The sequence below is a fragment of the Dryobates pubescens genome, chromosome 9 (genome assembly GCF_014839835.1).
Source record: "Dryobates pubescens isolate bDryPub1 chromosome 9, bDryPub1.pri, whole genome shotgun sequence".
Taxonomy (NCBI): domain Eukaryota; kingdom Metazoa; phylum Chordata; class Aves; order Piciformes; family Picidae; genus Dryobates; species Dryobates pubescens.
The window spans coordinates 42,168,687-42,184,838 of record NC_071620.1 but is presented as its reverse complement, the minus strand read 5'-3'; the positions used below and the strand labels follow the sequence as shown (position 1 = coordinate 42,184,838).

At 49.4% G+C, this 16,152-nt stretch overlaps 1 protein-coding gene across 1 annotated transcript in view; it reads right to left on the bottom strand.

The window, feature by feature from the left end:
- CDH10 (cadherin 10) overlaps window positions 1-16,152 on the bottom strand; it is a 106,884-nt gene that overhangs the window by 14,839 nt on the left and 75,893 nt on the right. The window contains exons 5-7 of the mRNA XM_054164203.1: window positions 15,484-15,603; window positions 13,489-13,656; window positions 3,260-3,447 (exon numbers count right to left, since the gene is read on the bottom strand). Coding sequence (XP_054020178.1) covers window positions 3,260-3,447; window positions 13,489-13,656; window positions 15,484-15,603 — 476 coding nt within the window. The remainder of the gene's footprint in view (window positions 1-3,259; window positions 3,448-13,488; window positions 13,657-15,483; window positions 15,604-16,152) is intronic.

The following is a 16,152-nucleotide window of genomic DNA, read 5'->3' as shown; positions in this document are numbered from 1 at the left end:
CGGTGTCCAGCTCTGGAGCCTCTGTGCCAGGAAGGCTCTGAAGGGGCTGGAAGGTGTCCAGAGCAGGGCCAGGAGGAGGAGCAGAGGGCTGGAGCTGCTCTGCTGTGAGGACAGACTGAGGGAGTTGGGGTTGTGCAGGCTGGAGAGGAGAAGGCTCCCAGGAGACATTTTTGTGGCCTTCCAGGATCTGAAAGGGGCTCCAAGAAAGCTGGGGAGGGACTTTGGAGGGTGTCAGGGAGGAATAGGAGCAGGGGGAATGGAGCAAAACTAGAACTGGGCAGATTGAGATTGGCTGTGAGGAAGAAGTTGTTGCCCATGAGGGTGGTGAGAGCCTGGCACAGGCTGCCCAGGGAGGTGGTGGAAGCCTCCTGCCTGGAGGTGTTTGCAGCCAGGCTGGAGGTGGCTGTGAGCAACCTGCTGTGGTGTGAGGTGTCCCTGCCCATGGCAGGGGGTTGGGACTGGCTGAACCTTGAGGTCCCTTCCAGCCCTGACAATTCTATGATTCCAAATGTGCCTGGCCTTACCATTCAGGAACAGCTTAGATTTCTTTTAAGGGGGGTGTGTGTGTCACAGTTCTCTTGAGAAACAGTAAGAGCTTCATCTTGTTCCTTTTCATTTAATTTGCTGAATCTAACAGCAGAGATTGATTTTCTTTTTCATTTCTTAATAGAGTTGCCATTTTTGTCAGCAGTTCTTGTTTCAAATGGAAGGAGGAAAGGTTCAAGGCTATAATTAGAAGGCATTTTTGGATGGGAGAGAACCTCTGTGCCTTCAACATTTTTTTCTGCTGGCTGTCACAGATGAAAAGTGTGAGCTAATTAATGGCACTGAGGAAATGAGCAAGCTGAGAAGTTACTTTTCTGACACGAGGAAGCCTTCATTAGCTCCTTCCCCTCCCCCAAAAACAATCTCAAGGAGATAACAAACTGGTGGCTTTCATTCATCAGAATGGCTAAGTGGTTTGTTTTAAAGGGCTGTCTGCTTTTAAATACAAATTCATCTTCAGGGAAGATGCCAGAGTGACAGCCCAGAAATTGAAGCTTTCTCTTGAAGAGTACAGAGGTGCAGTCCAGTGAAGCAATCAGCATCTCCACTCCCCCCAAAATCCATGGAAAACACCCAGTTCTGGTGCCCCCAGAATAAGAGGGACATGGAACTGCTGGAGCAGGTCCACAGGAGGGCCACAAAGATGATTAGAGGGCTGGAAAGCCTCCAGAGAAGGAGACTCCACAACCTGTCTGGGCAGCCTGCTCCAGGGCTCCAGCACCTTCACAGTGAAGAAGTTTCTGCTCATGTTGAGGTGGAAGCTCCTGAGTTCTAGCTTGTACTCCTTGGTCCTTGTCCTACCACTGGGCTCTGCTGAAAAGGGCCTGGCACCTTCACCCAGCCCTCAGCTATTGATTGACATTGATCAGATCCCTCTCAGCCTTCTCTTCTCCAGACTGAACAGCCCCAGGGCTCTCAGTCTCTCTTCACAGGAGAGATGCTCAAGTCCCCAACTCATCCTCACAACCCTCTGTTGGACTCTCTGCAGCAGATCCCTGTCTCACTTGAACTGGTGAACCCAAAGCTGGACACAGCATTTCAGATGTGATCTCATCAAGGGAGAGTGGAGGGGGAGGGAGGACACGCTCCTCAGAAAAGACCTCAGAGATCACCAAGTCCAACCTATCACCCAGCACCATCTGATCAACTCAGCCACGGCACCAAGGGCCTCATCCAGGCTCTAAATGATGCCCTCCAGCTGGAGGCTGTCCAGCAGTTAGAGCATGCCACCAAAATGCCATCTGTGGTAGGTTGAAATTCCCCCTCCAACATTAAATTGGCCAGACCAGCTAAGCTGGAAGCAAATGAAAGCTGCATTTACAAGCAAGACCACCTTGTGACTTCTGCAGGCTAAGCAACCCCAGCTCCCTCAGCCTCTCCTCACAGGGCTGTGCTCCAGACCCCTCCCCAGCTTTGTTGCCCTTCTCTGGACACCTTCAAGTCTCTCAATGTCCTTCTTAAACTGAGGGGCCCAGAACTGGGCACAGGACTCAAGGTGTGGCCTAAGCAGTGCAGTGTACAGGGGCAGAATGACCTCCCTGCTCCTGCTGGCCACACTCTTCCTGATGCAGGCCAGGATGCCATTGGCCCTTCTGGCTGCCTGGGCACACTGCAGGCTCATGTTCAGCCTACCATCAACCAGTACCCCCAGGTCCCTCTCTGCCTGGCTGCTCTCAGCCACTCTGCCCCCAGCCTGTAGCACTGCCTGGGGTTGCTGTGGCCAATGTGCAGAACCTGGTACTTGGATGTGTTCAGTCTCCTGCCCTTGGACTCTGCCCATCTGCCCAGCCTGGCAAGGTCCCTCTGCAGAGCCTCTCTACCCTCTAACAGCTCAACTCCTGCCCCCAGCTTGATGTCATCTGCAAATTTACTGCTAATGGACTCAATGCCCTCCTCCAGATCATCAATAAAGATGTTAAAGAGCATGGGGCCCAGCCCTGATCCCTGGGGCACACCACTGGTGCCTGGCTGCCAGCTGGCTGTGGCACCATTCACCACCACTCTCTGGGCTCAGTCTCCAGCCAGTTCCTAACCCAGCTCAGAGAGCTGCTGTCCAAGCCATGGGCTGACAGCTTGGCCAGGAGCTTGCTGTGGGGGATGGTGTCAAAGGCCTTGCTGCAGTCCAGGCAGACTACATCCACAGCCTGCCCCACATCCACCAGGCAGTCACCTGGGCATAGAAGGAGATCAGGTTGGTCAGGCAGGACCTGCCCTTCCTAAACCCATGCTGGCTGGGCCTGATCCCTTGGCCATCCCGTAAGTGCTGTGTGATTGCACTCAATATGACCTGTTCCATAATCTTGCCTGGCACTGAGGTCAGGCTGAACAGGTCTGGAATTCCCTGGCTCCTCCAACCAGCCCTTCTTGTGGATGGGCATCAGACTGGCAGCTTCCAGTCATCTGGGACCTCTCCAGTGAGCCAGGCCTGGTGGGAAATGATGGAGAGTGGCTTGGCCAGCTCATCTGCCAGCTCTCTCAGCACCCTAGGATGGATCCCATCAGGTCCCATGGACTTGTGGGGATCCAAGCAGCTCAGCAAGTCCCTAACTACTTGCTCATGGATTTCCAGGGAACTGCACTGCTCCCTGACCCCATCTAGCAGCTCAGGAGGCCAGCTACCCTGAAGTCCTCCTGCCTTTTTTATTCTCCTGGGAGCGTTTGTGACCCTGCAGGGACACCAAACACCACTCGGTGAAAGCTGTTGTGTGGCTACCTTCCTCACAGTGATGATGCCTTCCTGGGTGTCCTTCTGTGTCAGGATATCAAACATGTCTGTCCCATCTCCATCCACAATCCTGTACTCCACTTCTGCATTTTCCCCAGTGTCTGCATCTGTGGCTTTGACGCTGCCAATCGCTGTCCCAACCGGGGAGGACTCCGGAACCCGGAGGTGGATGGTGCCTGCCAGAGACAACAAAGAGAAGCTCATGAGTCACAGAACACATCCAAGCACCATGGTGGCACACAAGAGCTGATCACAAGTTTGCTGTGGTGCAGCAGGCACAGGCTGGAGGGAAGGGATCCATCCAGAGGGACCTGGACAGGCTGCAGAGCTGAGCCCAGGACAACCTCAGGAGGTTCAACAAGACCAAGGGCAAGGTCCTGCAGCTGGCTCAGGGCAATGCCAGGCAGTGATAGAGGCTGGGCAGGGACTGGCTGGAGAGCAGCCCTGGAGAAAAGGCCTTGGGGGTGCTGGGGGAGGAGAAGCTCAAGAGGATCCAGCAGGGAGCACTTGCAGCCCAGAGAGCCAAGCAGAGCCTGGGCTGCAGCAAGAGAAGTGTGGCCAGCAGGGCAGGGAGGGGATTCTTCCCCTCTGCTCCACTCTGCTGAGACCACAGCTGCAGCTCTGGGGCCAGCTCTGGAGCCTCTGTTCCTGGAAGGCTCTGGAGGGGCTGGAAGGTGTCCAGAGAAGGGCCAGGAGGAGGAGCAGAGGGCTGGAGCTGCTCTGCTGTGAGGACAGACTGAGGGAGTTGGGGTTGTGCAGGCTGGAGAGGAGAAGGCTCCCAGGAGACTTAATTGTGGCCTTCCAGGATCTGCAGGGGGCTCCAAGAAAGCTGGGGAGGGACTTTTGAGGGTGCCAGGGAGTGATAGGACTTGGGGGGATGGAGCAAAACTAGAAATGGGGAGATTGAGACTGGCTGTTAGGCAGAAGTTTTTCCCCATGAGGGTGGTGAGAGCCTGGCACAGTTCCAAACCCCAGGGACACCTCACACTACAGCAGGTTGCTCACAGTCACATCCAGCCTGCCCTTCAAAACCTCCAGGGATGAGGCTTCCACCACCTGCTTGGGCAACCTGTGCCAGGCTCTCACCACCCTCATGGGGAACAACTTCTTCCTGACATCCACTTCTAGTTTTGCTCCATTCCCCCTGCTCCTATCCCTCCCTGACCCCCTCAAAAGTCCCTCCCCAGCTTTCTTGGAACCCCCTTCAGATCCTGGAAGGCCACAATGAGGTCTCCTGGGAGCCTTCTCCTCTCCAGCCTGCACAACCCCAACTCCCTCAGTCTGTGCTCACAGCAGAGCAGCTCCAGCCCTCTGCTCATCCTGGTGGTCCCTCTCAAGCCTGGCCTATGAACCTTGCAGTTTGGGGGTTCCTACATTCCCTGGCTCAGCTGTATCCCTTTTGCCTTTTTTCTCCTGTGTCATACAGCTGCTACAGAAACGCAGGAAGAGAATTGTCAGCCCTCAGACACGCTGTAAGAAAGTGAAGTAAATATCTCCCCATATATTTCAGTACTTCATGCCCCAGCCTCTCTGTGAAAACTGTAAAGAAAGGTTGAGATCTTTGATCCCATCTGTCAGAACATATGGCAGGGGAAAAAAAAAAGCATGTGGGGCACATAAAGCATGCTCAGGAAAAAGGAGGAGCTGATAATCAATTCAGATCCAGCTGTCATTCCAAAGATGAAAGTTAAGGCATCAAAGCTGCACTGACAAAAACCAAACCATTTTCTTCTCAGGCCTCAGTTAAGTTGTCCCAAGATTTGCTGCTTCGCTTCAAGGTAAACCAAGTGAGGTGGGAAAGAAATAGTTCAGCCAAAACTAACCCACAAGGGTGGGTTCACAAAGGGGTGAAGGCCAGCAGGGTGGTAGGTTGGACACGATGATCTTGAAGGTCTCTTCCAACCTGGTTTATTCTATTCTATTCTAAAGGGATGAGCAGGTTTGCCCAACAGGCAGCATGAATGTGAAGTACAAAGAAGTCCCTAAAGTTCAGGTCCCCTCAGTTCAAGAAGGACCTCAGGGAACTGCTTGAAAGAGTCCAGCACAGAGCCAGAAAGATGAACACCTCCCTGCTGAGGACAGGCTGAGGGAGATGGGGCTTGGAGCTTGGAGAGCAAGAGCCTGATGGGTGCCCTCATTGCTGGGGATAAAGATAGGATAGAATAGAATAGAATAGAATAGAATAGAATAGAATAGAATAGATTACATAGAATAAACCAGGTTGGAAGAGACCTTCAAGATCACCGCGTCCAACCCATCAACCAATCCAACACCACCCAAACAACTAACCCACGGCACCAAGCACCCCATCAAGTCTCCTCCTGAACACCTCCAGTGATGGTGACTCCACCACCTCCCCAGGCAGCCCATTCCAATGGGCAATCACTCTCTCTGTATAGAACTTTTTCCTAACATCCAGCCTGAACCTCCCCTGACACAGCCTGAGACTGTGTCCTCTTGTTCTGGTACTGGTAGCCTGGGAGAAGAGCCCAACCCCCACCTGGCTACAACCTCCCTTCAGGGAGTTGGAGAGAGCAAGAAGGTCTCCCCTGAGCCTCCTCCTCTCCAGGCTAAGCAACCCCAGCTCCCTCAGCCTCTCCTCGTAGGGCTTGTGTTCCAAACCCCTCACCAACTTTGTTGCTCTTCTCTGGACTCGTTCCAGCAAGTCAACCTCCTTCCTAAACTGAGGGGCCCAGAACTGGACACTACTCGAGTAGAGTAGAATAGAATTAGAATAGAATTGGAATAGAATAGAATAGAATTAGAATAGCATTAGAATAGAATAGAATTAGAATAGCATTAGAACAGAATAGAATAGAATAGAATAGACCAGACCAGGTTGGAAGAGACCCTCAAGATCATCATGTCCAACCTATCATCCAACACCACCTAATCAACTAATGTGCAGGGCTGCAGCCAGGCTCTGCTCAGGGATGGCCAAGCACAGCACAAGGGACAAGGGGTGAAAGCTGGAGCAGAGGAGGCTCCATGGGAACGCATTTGTATTGTAAGAGTGACAGAGCCCCGGAGCAGGCTGCCCGGAGATGTGGTGGAGTCTCCTTCTCTGGAGACATTCCAAACCCTTCTGGATGTGTTTGCCAAATCTGAACATGAGGAAAACTAACAACAGTGAAAAATATAAGCCCAGGCTGGATGAGGCTCTGGCCAGCCTGATCTAGTGTGGGGTGTCCCTGCCCATGGCAGGGGGGTTGGGACTAGATGATGCTTGTGGTCCCTTCCAACCCTGAATGATTCAATGATTCAATGATTCTATAAGTAATATTTTTAAGTTCCATCATGTTATAGTTTGTGAAATCAGTCAATCAATCAATCAGTCAATCAATGAATCAGTCAATCCATCAATCAGGAAAAATAATAACAGTAAAAAATTACAGTCAAACAAAAATGCCACATTCAGAAATCATTTGCAATTCAATGTTGAATGAAAAGGTTGCCCAATCTAAAAATAAACAGGAAAAAATAGATAGAGTAAAAGAAATGCCATCAAACAAACACACACACCCTCACACACACACACATTCAGATGTCATTTGCAATTAAATATTGACTGAAAAGGTTGCCAAATAAACAAAGAAGGAAATAATAGTAGTAGTAGTAATAATAATAATAAGAAGAAGAAGAAACAAGCAAACAAAAAGAAACCCAAAACACACTCAGACATAGTTTGCAATTAATCATAGAATCATGGAATTGTCAGGGTTGGAAGGGAGCTCAAGGCTCAGCCAGTCCCAACCCCCTGCCACGGGCAGGGGCACCTCACACCACAGCAGGTTGCTCACAGCCACCTCCAGCCTGGCTGCAAACACCTCCAGGCAGGAGGCTTCCACCACCTCCCTGGGCAGCCTGTGCCAGGCTCTCACCACCCTCATGGGCAACAACTTCTTCCTCACAGCCAATCTTAATCTCCCCACTTCTAGTTTTGTTCCATCCCTCCTGCTCCTATCCCTCCCTGACACCCTCAAAAGTCCCTCCCCTGCTTTCTTGTAGCCCCCTTCAGATGCTGGAAGGCCACAATGAGGTCTCCTGGGAGCCTTCTCCTCTCCAGCCTGCACAGCTCCAACTCCCTCAGTCTGTCCCCACGGCAGAGCAGCTCCAGCCCTCTGCTCCTCCTTGTGGCCCTGCTCTGGACACCTTCCAGCCCCTCCAGATCCTTCCTGGCACAGAGGCTCCAGAACTGGCCCCAGAGCTCCAGCTGTGGTCTCAGCAGAGAGAAGTGGAGGGGGAGAATCCCCTCCTTTGAGGGAGGTGATTAAGATTAATTAAGCATTGAATGAAATGTGTTGAAATTTAATTTCTCCATAATTGTTTTTTTTTTTCAGGTAGCTTTTGGTGGGAAGCTGATAGACAGCAGCACAATTAATGGTTTTAATGGCTCTACACACTCTGCATTCTGTTTCTATCAATTAATTCTTGCTCACTTGGTTTCTGCTGTTTCAATCAGGTGATGGATCAAGGACATTTTCATTCCCTTTCCCTACCACGGAATCTCTGTGCTTGGCTGTGGCAGTTTATAATCTCTCTGTAATCTCCTAATGGCTAAAAGGAAGAATTAAAACTGACCTCTGCTCCTATTTAGTATTTATTCAGGGCTACATGAGACACTGGTGAAAAACCACTTTTTTTCCCCCCTATTAATATTGATGTAATTAGTTTTACAATGTGCCAACTCTTCTCCACATTATTATTACTTTTCCCTAGAGTGTTTAAAACTACCTCCCCAGGCTATGCCTTGTGGATGCTGCTTTGGCTTCCACTGCAGTAGCCAGCTCATTAATTCAGGCTGTGAACTGGGAAGAGCTCATCTCCTGAATAGCTAACAAGGTAGTGGAAACAGAGAGTGGAAATCTTAGAATCACAGAATCAGCCAGGCTGGAAGAGACCTCTGAGATCATCAAGTCCAGCCTAGCACCCAACACCATCTAAGCAACTCAACCATGGCACCAAGTGCCTCATACAGGCTGTTCTTACACACCTCTAGGGATGCTGATTCTACCACCCCCCTTTCCAATTCCCATCCTAGGAAGAACTTCTTTCTAGGATCAAGCCTAAACCTCCCCTGGCACAGCTTGAGACTGAGCCCTCTTGTTCTGGTGCTGCATGCCTGGAAGAAGAGACCAATCCCCACCTGTCTACAGCCTCCCTTCAGGGAGTTGTTGAGAGCAAGAAGGTCTCCCCTGAGCCTCCTCTTCTGCAGGCTAAGCAACCCCAGCTCCCTCAGCCTCTCCTCACAGGGCTGTGCTCCAGACCCCTCCCCAGCCTTGTTGCCCTTCTCTGGACACATTCAAGCAACTCAACATCTTTCTTAACCAGAAACCTATCAGCTGAAAGAGAATTTTATGCCTAACCTCTCTATTTAGAATAGAATAGAATAGAATAGACCAGACCAGACCAGTCCAGACCAGACCAGACCAGGTTGATAGAGACATTCACGATCATCGTATCCAATCTATCATCCAACACAATCTCATCAACTAAACCATGCTACCAAGCACCCCATCAAGTCTCCTCCTCCACCACAAATCAATGATTATAGTATCTGAGGTCTTTGGTGACCTTTCTGTGCAGAAACTTGATAACATCTCTCATTTTATCAGGTTTCCTCAAATGAAGAGGATGGTGGAACACTGGAACAGGTTGCCCAGGGAGGTAGTTGAGGACCCCATCCCTGGAGATATTCAAGATAAGGCTCAACAGGGCTCTGGGCAACCTGATCTAGTTGGGGATGTCTCTGATTACTGCAGGAGATTTGGGCTGGTTGACCTTTGGAGGTCCCTTCTAAACCAGGCCATTCTATGAGACTATGAGCAGCCACTACTACCTCTGTGGTTTTCAGACCAGTGGATGTCTCTTCCACCCCAAATCATTCTGTGAGTCTAAGAGCAGCCACTGCTACCTCTGTGGGTTTCAGACCAGTGGATGTCTCTTCCAACCCAAATCATTCTGTGAGTCTAAGAGCAGCCACTGCTACCTCTGTGGGTTTCAGACCAGTGGATGTCTCTTCCACCCCAAATCATTCTGTGAGTCTAAGAGCAGCCACTGCTACCTCTGTGGGTTTCAGACCATTGGAGGTCTCTTCCACCCCAAATCATTCTGTGAGTCTAAGAGCAGCCACTGCTACCTCTGTGGGTTTCAGACCAGTGGAGGTCTCTTCCATCCCAAATCATTCTGTGATTCTAAGAGCAGCCACTGCTACCTATCTGGTTTTCAGACCATTGGAGGTCTCTTCCACCCCAAATCATTCTGTGATTCTAAGAGCAGCCACTGCTACCTCTGTGGTTTTCAGGAGACAAACAATCTGCAGAGTCCTTGCTCTGTGATTTCAATAGCAGACATTAATGGCTCTGCTGCTTCTTTCTTTTCAGAAAGCACAATGAAATATAAATATGTAGAATTTTCCCCAGCTCTGAGTTTCCCCTGGGAGAAGCTTAACCTGTTAGGAAACACAGAGAGGTGCAGCTGCAATTTGCTGTGAAAACATAAATGGACCTTTTAATATTCTTTTGTTTTTCTTCCTGGTAATGTTTAAATCTGACATGAATAGGATTGTATCCTGCACCTAATTGTGGCAAGGTAATTCATGCCAGCATGAGCCAGCAGGGTGCCCAGGAGGCAAAGAAGGCCAATGGGATCCTGGCCTGCATCAGGAAGAGTGTGGCCAGCAGGAGCAGGGAGGTCATTCTGCCCTGTGCTCAGCACTGCTTAGGCCACACCTTGAGTCCTGTGCCCACTTCTGGGCTCCTCAGTTTAAGAAGGACATTGAGACACTTGAACTTGTCCAGAGAAGAGCAACAAAGCTGGGGAGGGGTCTGGAGCACAGCCCTGGGAGGAGAGGCTGAGGGAGCTGGGGTTGCTTAGCCTGCAGAAGAGGAGGCTCAGGGGAGACCTTCTTGCTCTCTCCAACTCCCTGAAGGGAGGTTGTAGCCAGGTGGGGGTTGGTCTCTTCTCCCAGGCAACCAGCACCAGGACAAGAGGACAGAGTCTCAAGCTGTGCCAGAGGAGGTTCAGGCTGGATGCTAGGAAGAAATTCTTCCCAGACAGAGAGATTGGCCATTAGAATGTGCTGCCCAGGACCATGGTGCAGTTACCATGCCTGGAAGTGTTTAAAAAGAGCCTGGATGAGGCACTTGGTGTCATGGTTGAGTTGATCAGATGATGTTGGGTGAGAGGTTGGACTTGATGATCTCAAAGGGCTTTTCTGACCTGCTCTATTCTATTCTATTCTATTCTGTCCTGTCCTGTTCTATATTCTATTTATTCTGTTCTGTTCTATACAATTCTAATGCACATCTGCTTTTTATTGATGGCACACAATAACAACACTTTAACCTAATAAGGAGCAATTCCAGCAGTCTTATTGATCTCTGTTAGAGGAGGTCTAACAGCAGCCTGCAGGGACTGTTTGCAAAGGGCTGCAGTGATAGGACAAGGGGCTATGGTTTGAAATGGTTTGGAATGGTTTGAAATGAGAGCAGGGCAGATTTAGATGGGATGTTAGGATGAAGTTCTTGCCAGGAGGGTGGTGGATCACGGCAACAAATAGCCCAGGGAGGTGGTTGAGGCTCCATCCCTGGAGATCTTCAAGGTGAGGCTGGACAGGGCTCTGGGCAACCTGATCTAGTTGGGGATGTTCCTGCTGAGTGCAGAGGGGGTTGGACTGGATGAGCTTTGGAGGTTCCCTTCCAACCCAGCCCATACTATGATTCTGTGCTTTTATGATTCTATGATTCTATGACTTTATATTCTATGATTCTATGAAATGAGAATCATTCTAAAGCCTATTTGCATTTTGAGATTAAACATCAAGGTTTGGGTCTTTTTCTTTCAACATGTTTTCCGAGTTAGTAGCTATTTTTATTTGTGCATATCCAGTAAAGTCAGACAGCTTTAGAAGAGCTTTCATTTTCAGGGAACCACACCCTTTCATCTACCAAATCTACTGACAGAAAGGAGAGAGAGAAAAGGAAATAACAACACCACCACCACAAATCCTCAACCCACCAGAATAAAACACCAAAGTTTCTTTAAAGCAAAGGTCACATCTGATTCACACTGACATCAGGAGGAGAAAAAGAATCATAGAATCAACCAGGTTGGAAGACCTCAAAGATCATCAAGTCCAACCTGCCACCTAATACCTAACACCTCCTGACAACTCAACCATGGCTCCAAGTGCTACATCCAAGCCTTGCTTGAACACCTCCAGGATTGGTGACTCCACCACCTCCCTGGGCAGCACATCCCAAGGGCCAATCTCTCTTGCTGGGAAGAACTTTCTTCTCACCTCCAGCCTGAACCTCCCCTGGCACAGCTTGAGACTGTGTCCTCTTGTTCTGGTGCTGGGTGCCTGGGTGAAAAGACTAACCCCCACCTGGTTACAACCTCCCTTTAAGGAGTTGTAGAGAGCAAGAAGGTCTCTGAGCCTGCTCTTCTCCAGGCTAAGGAGAACCTTAACCCCAGCTCCCTCAGTCTCTCCCCTTAGGAATAAGAAAAATAATAATGAGGAGGAAAAAAAATGGTGGGTGTTCAAAAACCCCCAAATTAACAACAAATTCTATCCAGAACAAGGTCTGTGTGGAAAATCACAAACAATAACTGCTCAATTGTCCATAGAACCACAGAATCATAGAATGGGCTGGGCTGGAGGGGACCTCCAAAGCTCATCCAGTCCAATCCCCTCTGCACTCAGCAGGGGCATCCTCAACTAGATCAGGTTGGAGCTGCTCTGCTCTGAGGACAGACTGAGAGTGTTGGGGTTGTTCACTCTGGAGAGGAGAAGGCTCTGAGGAGACCTAATTGTGGCATTCCAGTATCTGAAGAGGGCTACAAGAAAGCTGGGGAGGGACTTTTGGGGGTGTCAGGGAGGGATAGGACTGGGGGGAAAGGAAAATAACCAGAAACGGGTAGATTGAGATTGGATGTGAGGAAGAAGTTGTTGCCCATGAGGGTGGTGAGAGCCTGGCACAGGCTGCCCAGGGAGGTGGTGGAAGCCTCCTGCCTGGAGGTGTTTGCAGCCAGGCTGGAGGTGGCTGTGAGCAACCTGCTGTGGTGTGAGGTGTCCCTGCCCATGGCAGGGGGCTGGGACTGGCTGAGCCTTGAGGTCCCTTCCAACCCTGACCATTCTGTGGTTCTACAATTCTGATGAGTTTATAATTTAGTTTGAATCTATTAAATGTTGCTCGGTGTGGTGGCAGAAGTTCCAAAGCACTACAAAAGCCTTTAGCAAAATGAAGTTGTGAAATGATCAATCAACAATAAAATCAAATGAACAAAGTGAAATTAGTTGATCAGTTGGTGCTGGCTGGTAGGTTGGACTCGATGATCTCAAAGGTCTCTTCCAACCTGCTTAATTCAATTCAATTCAATTCAATTCAATTCAATTCAATTCAATTCAATTCAATTCAATCCCATTCCATTCCATTCCATTCCATTCCATTCCATTCCATCCTATTGTATTGTATTGTATTCTATTCTATTCCATTCCATTCCATTCCATTCCAACTATTCTATTTCATTCCATTCCATTCTATTCTATTCCATTCCATTCCATTCCATTCCATTCCATTTCATTCCATTCCATTCCATTCCATTCCATTCTATTCCATTCTATTCTATTCTCTTCCATTTCATTCCATTCCATTCTAACCATTCCATTCCACTCCATTCCATTCCATTAGCTCTTTATTTTGCTTTTTGGAAGTCCTCTCTTGGGTTTTGCAGCACTGCAACTGGCAAAGCCCAAATCTGCTTGATTCCCTTCGTGCAATTTCCTCTTCACATCCTCCATGATTACACCTGTAAGTAGAGACTACAATCCCAACCCTTCTGCCTCTCCAGAATTGCTACATGTTTTATTTTCCAGTGGGAGAGGATGTAGGCTTTAAGGAGCAGGTCAGGGAAAAACAAATATCATTGTTCTAATGCTCTGCTGAGTCCACCTCCCACCCCCCTCCCCCAGACCTGGCAAGAGCTCCAGGGCTTGCTGCAGATCTATCCTGAGCCTGTAACTCTTCCCCTAACCAACAAATGCTCTGGCATTTAATATTCTGCTTTAATAACAGGGAATAAATCAGTGCCTAAGCCTTTTGTTCATGTGTGCCTCATAATCTAGATTTCCTCTAAATTAAACCAGCTGGTAATTGCTGGACTCCTGAGCTTGGAGCTCTTGCAGTACAAGGCAACTATTAAATGCAGCTTACTCTGGGGGAATCGAGGTGGATTGTCATTGACATCAGTTAATGTGATGTTCACAGTGGTGGTCCCTGATAATCCACCCATCTGGCCTCCCATGTCCTTTGCCTGGATGACCACTTGGTACTGCTCCCTATTTTCTCTGTTCATGTTTGGCAGAGCAGTCCTGATGATGCCTGAAAGAAAGGAAAGGAGGCGGGGGGGGGGGGGGGGTAGAGGGGAGAAAGAAAGAGAACAACAGCACAAAGATTATTAACAGTCTCTTTATTTTCAGTGTCCTGCAGTCTGCTGCATCTTTGCTGCTCTTGGTTTGTCATGGTTTGGTTTGTCTCATTTTGGTTTGTTTAGTTTTTTTTATTACTCTGTGAAATGGGTTTCTAAAGCATTAATGAAACTGGGAGCAGTCTTGGTCAACATCTTTGTGGTTACCATGGACAGAGGCACTGAGTGCACCCTCAGCAGGTTTGCTGAGGACACCAAGCTGTGTGGTGCAGCAGGAAAAGGCTGGAGGGAAGGGATCCATCCAGAGGGACCTGGGCAGGCTGCAGAGCTGAGCCCAGGACAACCTCAGGAGGTTCAACAAGACCAAGGGCAAGGTCCTGCAGCTGGCTCAGGGCAATGCCAGGCAGTGATAGAGGCTGGGCAGGGACTGGCTGGAGAGCAGCCCTGAAGGAAAGGGCCTGGGGGTGCTGGGGGAGGAGAAGCTCCACAGGAGCCAGCAGTGAGCACTTGCAGCCCAGAGAGCCAAGCAGAGCCTGGGCTGCAGCAAGAGAAGTGTGGCCAGCAGGGCCAGGGAGGGGATTCTGCCCCTCTGCTCCACTCTGCTGAGACCACAGCTGCAGCTCTGGGGCCAGCTCTGGAGCCTCTGTGTCAGGAAGGCTCTGGTGGTGCTGGAAGGTGTCCAGAGCAGGGCCAGGAGGAGGAGCAGAGGGCTGGAGCTGCTCTGCTGTGAGGACAGACTGAGGGAGTTGGGGTTGTGCAGGCTGGAGAGGAGAAGGCTCTGAGGAGACCTTCTGGTGGCCTTCCAGGATCTGCAGGGGGCTCCAAGAAAGCTGGGGAGGGACTTTTGAGGGTGTCAGGGAGTGATAGGACCAGGGGTAGGGATCCTTGACATCCCTTCCAACCCTGACAACTCTCTGATGCTATGAATTTAATGTTGTCAAGTAGAAATTCATGCTCATACACTTTCTAAGTAGACTTCAGTGTGAGCTGCCTGTTGGTAGAACAATCCTTAGTTCCACATCACAGCTCCCTTGCCAGTTGTGGTAGGTTGGGTCTGGCTGCACTCCAGGTGCCCACCAAAGCCACTTCCCTCCTCAGCTGGACACAGAAACTATAGAGAAACTTCTGATACAGAAACTATGTCAGAAGTCCTGCTGGCCAAGGCCAGGACAGGGAGAGCTCACTCAGCATTTATCAAGAGGGGCAAAATAGACTCAGCTTGGGGAGAAGTTGGTTTAATTCACTACTGTTGGGCAAAACAAACTCAGCTTGGGGGAAAGTTGGTTTAATTTACTACCAGTTGCTCAAAACAGATTGAACTTGGGAAAGAGTTGGTTTAATTTGCTACCAGCTGGGTAAAACAGAGTGATCTTGGGGGGAAAGTTGGTTTAATTTACTACCATTGGGCAAAACAGACTCAACTAGGGGGAAAGCTGCTTTAATTTGCTACCAGTTGGGCAAAACAGACTGAACTTGGGAAAGAGTTGGTTTAATTTACTACCAATTGGGCAAAATAGACTCAGCCTGGGGAAAAGTTGGTTTAATTTACTACTAGTTGGGCAATATAGACTCAGCCTGGGGAAAAGTTGGTTCAATTTACTACCATTGCTCAAAACAGACTCAACTGGGGGAAAGTTAGTTTAATTTACTACCATTGGTCAAAACAGACTCAACTAGGGGGAAAGTTGGTTTAATTTATTACCAATCAAATCAGACAATGAGAAAGGAAATAAGAAGCTCAACATTCATAATGCATGGAGAAGAATGATGACTTTCCTGACCTGTTTCTGGTTCCACAGAGAAGTAAGGCTGTCCTTGAAGGATGCTGTAAATGATTCTGGCACTGTTCCCATAGGAAGGGTCATCAGCATCAGTAGCTGTAACTTGCACCACAGAAGTACCTGAAACATCCAAAGTCAGCTTAGTTTGACATGGTACTAGAAGGAGGCTCCAGAACATCAGCTCCCATTCAAGCAGACCCCAAAGCAAATATCAAGTGAGGTGGACTGACCTTCTCAAATACATTTATCACCTTATAGTCAACCTTGGGTACATTCCTCCCTATTTCAGGATCTCATATGACATAACTCTAGTGTTGATCTGCTCCAGGGTAGGGAGGCTCTACAGAGAGGATTGGATTCATGGCAAATATTAAGGGGATGAGCTTCAACAAGAACCCCAAGCAAGGCTCCAGGCTTGGCACAGTGTGGCTGGAAAGCTGCTGGCAGAAAGGGACCTGGGGGCTCCAATGGCCAAGCAGCTGAACATCTTTCCTAACCTGAGGAGCCCAGAACTGGGCACAGGACTCAAGGTGTGGCCTAACCAGTGCTGAGCACAGGGCAGAAGGACTTCCCTTCTCCTGCTGGCCACACTGTTCCTGATGCAGGCCAGGATGCCATTTGCTCTCTTGGCCACCTGGGCACATTGTTGGCTCATGTTCAGCCTACTAT